This window comes from Armigeres subalbatus, chromosome 3 (genome assembly GCF_024139115.2).
Source record: "Armigeres subalbatus isolate Guangzhou_Male chromosome 3, GZ_Asu_2, whole genome shotgun sequence".
NCBI lineage: Eukaryota > Metazoa > Arthropoda > Insecta > Diptera > Culicidae > Armigeres > Armigeres subalbatus.
In genome coordinates this window covers 75,910,478-75,917,932 of record NC_085141.1, presented here as the reverse complement: position 1 = coordinate 75,917,932, position 7,455 = coordinate 75,910,478, and the positions used below count along the sequence as shown (strand labels likewise).

The following is a 7,455-nucleotide window of genomic DNA, read 5'->3' as shown; positions in this document are numbered from 1 at the left end:
AAAATGCGATTTTTTTGAAGTTTGTTTTGGATTGCCTGATCTTGGAGGTAATATTAAATCCTAGTAGTTGGAAATAATTGATTGAAACAATTGATTTTTTTAAATTTCTGTGACCCGTGGCTTCTTCAGGAAGCTTGTAAAGATGTTCGATAATCGATAATTGGAAAGCAATGTCCTAAAATACAGGAAATTATATAAATATTCCGGCCGAAGTCCTGATTATTTTACGAATTGATTATATTGCAAGCATATTTTTTCCATATTGAAATGGATTTCATATCAACATGGAACAGTTATGCTTTCAGCGGCAGTATAGGTAGAATGTGCATCGTGTTCGGCAATGAACACAAACAATTTGAGGCAATGCGGGTGCCTATACTGCAGCTCGGAAGACTCGACGGGGGGAGGAATTGGTCATCATTCACAATTAACTCTTCAAAACTGGTCCTGAGAAGAACCGTTCATGATGCCAATAAACCAGGAATTGCAGCCGAAGAAATAAAAGCCAATGGTTACTTATTAGCTATATTTATTTCTGTCCGACTATTATCGCAGCGGAAGTGCTGCTTCTTCTCTTCGGGATCGAAGTCACTGCAGCTGGTCTCGCTGCCACTGCTGCTGCTCCTGTTGCTGTGTAGCTGGATTGCTACTGCTGCTGCGCTTCCTTGGAGGGAGGCGTCTTCGATGGTGGTCCAAAACTGAATGAAAAAACATCCTTGACACCCTCGCTTTTATAATGGATTGCGTCACCTTTGGAGGGGAAATAAAAAAAGAAGAAGAAACACCGGCTTGCTGACGCATGCGCTGATGCATTGATGCGTGTGTGTGTGTGTGGCCGTTTGCACTGTTTGGAGACTCGTGTTTGGTGCTTGGTGTGTGGAGAGTTGATTGGCAAAATAGGTGAAGTTGGGGTTGGCAGCGCATGTTAGCGAACATACTGCCCGCCATTGGAATGCAATTCCAATTTCATTTCAGATTCATCACTGTAGTCTTGCAAAGGAAGCGGTGCGAGTTTACTAACTGCTCTACGGTACACCCCGGATGAGGTTTTGACGTCAACGACGCGTACGATGTTGTCTCTTCCTGGGTAGACAGCGACGATTCTACCAAGCTTCCACACTTGTGCTGGATGGTTGTCATCGGCAAGTAGAACTACGGTTCCGGCTTCAATGTTGGGTTGCTTCCTTGTCCACTTTGCTCTTGACTGGAGGGTTGAAAGGTACTCACGTGACCACTTTCTCCAAAAATGGTCCCTCAGCTGGTTCAAATACTGCCATTTAGATAGCCGATTTTGCGGTACGTCCAAATACGATGGCTTGGCGATAGGTTCTAACGGTCGACCAAGCATTAGATGGGCTGGTGTTATTGGCTGCGGGTCATTTGGGTCGTCTGACGATGAATAGAGAGGCGAGAATTGACTATTGCTTCGATGTTAGTCAGCACTGTAGCAAATTGTTCGAAGGTTAGAGTAGTGTTTCCCAAAGTTCGGGTCAAATGGGATTTCACCACCTTAACTCCGGCCTCCCATAGACCACCAAAGTTAGGCGATCTCGGTGGAATAAACTCCCATTCCACCTCTCGAGCAATCAGGTAATCGTTGATTTTGCTTCTTTCCATCTCGTCGTTGAACATCGTTCGTAATTGGTGGAGCTCCTTCGAGGCGCCAACAAAATTCGTTCCATTGTCCGAAAATAGTTTCCGAACAAAACCGCGGCGATTGATGAAACGATCGAGTGCGGCGAGAAAAGCATCAGTCGTCAGATCCGACACCAATTCCAGATGTATGCCCTTCGTAGTTAAGCACACAAACAATGAAATGTACGCCTTTACTACCTTCGGCTTATGCTTACCCTCCTTTACAAATACCGGTCCAGCATAGTCCACCCCGGTGAGCTCGAACGGTGCGTTCACGGTAACGCGTGCTTCTGGCAAAACTCCCATTAGCGGCTGGATGCTCCGTGGCTTCGTACGGAAACACTTAACACAATTGTGGATAACCTTTCTTATAGCAGAGCGCGCATTTGTCAGCCAAAATTTCTGCCGAATGGCCGCCAGCAGTCCTGTTTGACCTTCGTGGAGTCGTTCTTCGTGGTACTTCTTAATCAGCATCTCCGTAATACGATGTTTTTGAGGCAACAATAATTGATGTTTGGCATCGAAAGGCAGCTTCGAGTTATGTAAGCGCCCCCCGACTCGCAATAATCCTTCGTTATCGATAAATGGTTGTAGGCTTGCAAATCGCTTGGGTAACTCTCCTCGTTGTACACCTAGAATTTCCTCTCGAAGCTCATTCTGCTGGAGAACTCGAACAATGGCGATTAAAGCCTTTCGCATGTCCTGGACGGTTAGACAATTGAATCGTTTTCTCTGATCCTTAGGCGTACAAGCCATGCGAACGAAACGAAACACGTGAGCCAAAACTCGTTGCATCTTGCCGAAGGAACTAAAACGCTCGAAAACTGGTTCACATAATTTCTTCACGGCTGGACTTACTATGACTTCATTCTTTAACTCGGGAATCTCACGATCAGGAATCTCCTCGGTAGCTTCTGTTTCGTATTCGGCGGAATTTAGAAAGGCTGGTCCATTCCACCAAAGCCTGCAGTGTTTCAACACAATTGGCTTCATTCCCCGTGACACAATGTCGGCTGGGTTCCGAACAGTATTCACGTAACACCATTCATAATGCTCGGTCAGCTGTCTTATAATTGCGACGCGATTTCGAACATACACCTGCAACCGATCCAAAGGTTTGTTGATCCATGCTAAAACAATTTGGCTGTCAGACCACAGTCTCACTTCGCAGATCGATAGCTTCACGGTTGATGTCACCCTGTGTACCAGCTTGGAGAGCAATAAGGCGGCACACAATTCCATCCTTGGAATCGTCATTTTCTTGAGAGGAGCCACCTTGGACTTACTGCACAAAAGATGAGTTGCGGCAGATCCGTCACTTCGCACGCTACGGAGGTACACGCATGCACCATACGTTTTAATGGAAGCATCGGAAAATCCATGTATTTCCAATACCTCCCGCTCCTGTACCACGACGCATCTGGGAATTTCCAAATCGGGAATGTCCTCCAAGGATTCACGGAACTCCTTCCAACGCTGCAATAGGTCTCCATCAAGTGGGTCATCCCATCCCTAGGTTGCAAGTCCATAAGCACTGCATTATTATTTTCGCTTCGACAATCACCGGCGCAATGAGTCCCAAAGGGTCGAACAACCGTGCTATTTGGGATAAAACACTTCGCTTTTCACTGTCTCTTCAAGGTTGTTCGAATCGGATGCTTGACGGAAAAGAAAGAGGTCGCGCTTCGGATCCCACAAGAGTCCCAAAGCTTTAATTGCTTCGTTGGCACCGGAGTCGTGGATGGGTATCAATGTTTCTCGATCCTTTTCTGGAACATCAAATAGCACTTCCTCCGAGTTGGAGCACCACTTCCTAACTGGAAAACCGCCCTTGATCATCATCCTCTCGATATCGCTGCGTAACTTCACTGCGGCTTCCACTGAACCGGCACCAGATAGTATGTCGTCCATATACGAGTCATACAAAACAGCCTCTGCTGCTTCTGGAAAATCATTCATTTCATCCCTGGCTAATTGAATCATTGATCGCACTGCAAGGAATGAGGCTGCTGACGTTCCGTAAGTCACAGTTAACAGTTCCAGCACCTTCATTGCCTCTGAGGAGTCATTACGCCAGAAGATTCGTTGATATCGCGTCTGGGATGGATCAACAAGTATTTGCCGATACATCTTCGATACATCCGCAGTAGACTGGCCCAGATTACTATGAGGAGAAATTTTTTTTGTCGAATTCCAAGGGGCACCCCCCAGAATTGTGTCTTTGGGTGAGAAAATCAATCTCTGAAAATTTCAGCTCAATCGCTTGTTGCATAAGCTGGCGCATTTGATTTGAAGTTTGTATGGGGATTTCAGCCAAAATGTATAGGAAAATACACCTCCGTCACTCATTCGATCTGAAAATTGGTTCTGATTGCTCGATTGACCTCAGAATTGCAAAAACGGCAGTTGGTATGCTACAGAACAATTTCACAGAACATTGCATGATGATTAAATGAACTTTGATATAATTTTCGGCTGATTTATTAGGAGCTGATTTGTGTATTTTTGGGTTTTTCGATCGAATCGCATCAGCCGAAACCTATATAAAAGTTCATTTAATCATCATACAATGTTCTGTGAAATTGTTCTATAGCATACCAACTGCCGTTTTTGCATTTCTGAGGTCAATCGAGCAATCAGAACCAATTTCCAGATCGAATGAGTGACGGAGGTGTATTTTCCTATACATTTTGGCTGAAATCCCCATACAAACTTCAAATCAAATGCGCCAGCTTATGCAACAAGCGATTGAGCTGAAATTCTCAGAGATTGATTTTCTCACCCAAAGACACAATCCTGGGGGGTGCCCCGTGGAATTAGACAACTTTTTGTTTCCTGGGCCAGTCTAATCCGCAGTAATAACGATAGGATGAGTCCGGAAGCGCATGACGATAGTGAACAAGTCGCTTTGGCTAATCGGACCGGTCATCAGCACGTCGTTTAGGGATAGTCCATTTGTCTTCGCGGTAGCGTCGAAAACGACACGTAATTTGGTACTGCTGCTTGTTGGCTTCAAAATACAATGGTGTGGCAGATAGTAGCTCTGGGTGCCCGGAGAATCCTCATCCTCTTCAACTCGCCGGCAGTGACCAAGGGTTTGGTACTCCTCGATGAAATCGGCATACTGGGTTTTAAGGTCAGGATTTCGTGCCAACCTTTTCTCCAGAAGCAGGAATCGTTTCAAGGCGAGAGATCTAGAGTTTCCTAACTGGTTGACGTTATCGCGAAATGGTAACTGGACTACGAATCTTCCACTTTTTTCCCGACGATAGGTTCGCTGATAATGTTCTTCGAAACGTTGCTCCTCGGTGGTGATCATGGCTGGCTCAGAAATTTCTTCCTGGTTGAAGAACCGTTGCATACATTCTTCCAAGCCGTCAGTCAAGGCTATATTGGCACACACTGGGTTATCTTCCTCCTGTTCTGCGTACGATCCGGCCACGACCCATCCGAATTGGGTTTCATACAAGGCTGGCAGACGATTGGCAAGCTTTATTTGCCCTTCCTTCAGCACATCGAAAAATAGTTCGGCTCCAATCAACAACTCAATTTCCCGTGGGCAGTGGAATGAAGCATCGGCCATTATTATACCCGGAGGAATGTTCCAGTTATCAATATTGACACGGACAGATGGAATCGTCCCTGTGACCTTCGGCGAAGTATAGCACTCAATGTTGGTAGCGAAACTACTGCAGTTGGACGACATTGGTACCACCACCTTGTGATGAAGCTGGTATCTATTGCCGCCAACGCCAATGACTGGAACAGTAGATGGGTATTTTGATAATTTGAGCCTCTGCACCGCAGATTCTGCTAGAAGATTGATTTGGGATCCGGAATCCAATAAGGCTCGCACGTGATGCACTTGACCATTTTTTGCTGTCAGTTGAACCATCGCTGTCATTAGGCATTCCCCGGTGGAATGCTGGTACTTGAGCACGACGAACTTACGGGTTCTTCAAACGATGCGACGGCTTGATTCACTTCGTGGTGTTTGGCTGTGTTGGTGGACTGTACCGTTGCCTTCTGTTGCTCGAAATGCACTAACGTATGGTGTTTTTTCGAGCATTTCGAACACGATTTATCGCTGGAGCATCCTGCGCTGCGATGGCCCTTCCTTAGGCAGTTGAAGCACAAGTTTGCTTCTTTCAGTTTGGCTTGCCTTTGGTCCACATTCATCTTCAGGAATACGGAACACTTATAATTTTGATGATGTCCTGAGCAGAAATCGCACACGTAATCCGTTGGCACAGACGCTGCATGTGAGGTTTTTGGTGGCACTGATTTTGGTGGAACATGAATCTTCTGATTGGAGAACTTTGCATGCGATGGAACAGAAACAACTTTCTCACATCTTTCCAGAATAACGCAACGCTGTTTTAGGAACTCTATTGTAGATTCATACTCCGGCAGTTCGGTTTGACTGATGGAAGCTTCCCACAGCTCTCGAGTCTGGTCATCTAATGCACGAGTTAGCACTGTCACCACAAGTAACTCAGAAATTCCCGAAAGCGGCTGATTCAGTTTGACTAGGTTGTCCACATGACGGGTACATTCATCGACAAGGTTACGGAGGTCTTTCGATGACTTTTTCAACATTTTCTTCATGTTTAGGATTCCGAGGATATGCGACTCCAAGATCAACCGCTTATTACCAAAGCGTTCCTCCAGGATGTCCCATGCTCGTTGGTAGTTGTTGTTTTGCAGAGTCTCTAGGTCGATCACTCCAGCTGCATTTCCCTTCAGCGAGTTCTCCAGATGATACAATTTCACAGCGTCCGAATCCGTCGAATGTCGCATCAGGTCCAGAAACATGGCCTTGAACCGTGGCCATGACTCATACTTCCCGTCAAAGCTCGGCAGAGGAGCGCGGAAAGACTGCGGCTGAACAATAACCTGCTGCGGACCGCCTTGCACTGCAGTTGTTTGAATAGGAACACGGTTTTCCTTCTCTGTCACCTCGGTCATCGTTTCTATCATGGTGGATGTTTCGTTGTACTGGCTCTCGAACTCGACATACTTCGCTTCCTGTTCGGTAACATTTTCCTCTGGAACGGAAGCCACTACCATGTCGTGGATATCATTATACTCCTGATAAATGACACCCATCTGCTTGGTGTAAACTCGGAGCTGCGGCAAGGATGGTCGCACATTTCGTTGGGATGCCGCATTCAACGCATTGAATATCCGAGTTAGTTTGGCTTTGACTTGACCTCGCTTGATAGTCATCAACCTTACGTCTTCTGGGCTGACCATTTTGTCCGGATTGAATTTCTAGCGATTACGGATTGTAGACCTGCAGGAACGTAGCGGCGGGAAGGAATCACACAACAACAAAATACCGCTACGATGGAAAACACACACGGCTGCAGGCTACAGTAACGCGTACCGACGTTAATCGCACCGGACGGAATAACTTGCACGAATTTCCGGAACGATGGGAACCGATACTACGCGAAGCGGAAGTCAACTTTTCGGAACGGCACGAACACGATCGCGATGGTAGCGCTGTCCAAGCCACGCTAACGCTTTTAATTCACGTTGTTGAAGCCACGTGAACGCTTGTACTTCACGTTGTTGAAGCCACGTGAACGCTTTTCAACTTTTTTTAACTCCACGTTGTTCAAGCCACGGGAACGCTTATGGATACTTCACGTTGTTAAAGCCACGTGAACGCTTTTCTACTCACCTGCCGTCAGCTGCACCCGATCCGGTTCGTAGGACCAATTTATGTTCGGCAATGAACACAAACAATTTGAGGCAATGCGGGTGCCTATACTGCAGCTCGGAAGACTCGACGGGGGGAGGAATTGGTCATCA

At 46.4% G+C, this 7,455-nt stretch overlaps 3 protein-coding genes across 3 annotated transcripts; all 3 read right to left on the bottom strand.

The window, feature by feature from the left end:
- Window positions 1-588: 588 nt before the first annotated feature.
- On the bottom strand, window positions 589-3,765 carry LOC134221737 (uncharacterized). The gene is made up of 4 exons (XM_062700924.1): window positions 3,265-3,765; window positions 1,420-3,111; window positions 939-1,369; window positions 589-679 (listed from the first exon to the last, which is right to left on the bottom strand). Exons 1-4 carry the CDS (start codon window positions 3,763-3,765, stop codon window positions 589-591), a joined length of 2,715 nt encoding a protein of 904 aa, XP_062556908.1.
- Window positions 3,766-4,480: 715 nt separating this feature from the next.
- Window positions 4,481-5,530, bottom strand: LOC134221736 (uncharacterized). Its single transcript, XM_062700923.1, has one exon. The coding sequence runs from the start codon at window positions 5,528-5,530 to the stop codon at window positions 4,481-4,483; it is 1,050 nt and encodes a 349-aa protein (XP_062556907.1).
- An 8-nt stretch (window positions 5,531-5,538) lies between these two features.
- LOC134221735 (uncharacterized) lies at window positions 5,539-6,891 on the bottom strand. Its single transcript, XM_062700922.1, has one exon. It carries the CDS (start codon window positions 6,889-6,891, stop codon window positions 5,539-5,541), a length of 1,353 nt encoding a protein of 450 aa, XP_062556906.1.
- Between the last annotated feature and the right edge of the window lie 564 nt (window positions 6,892-7,455).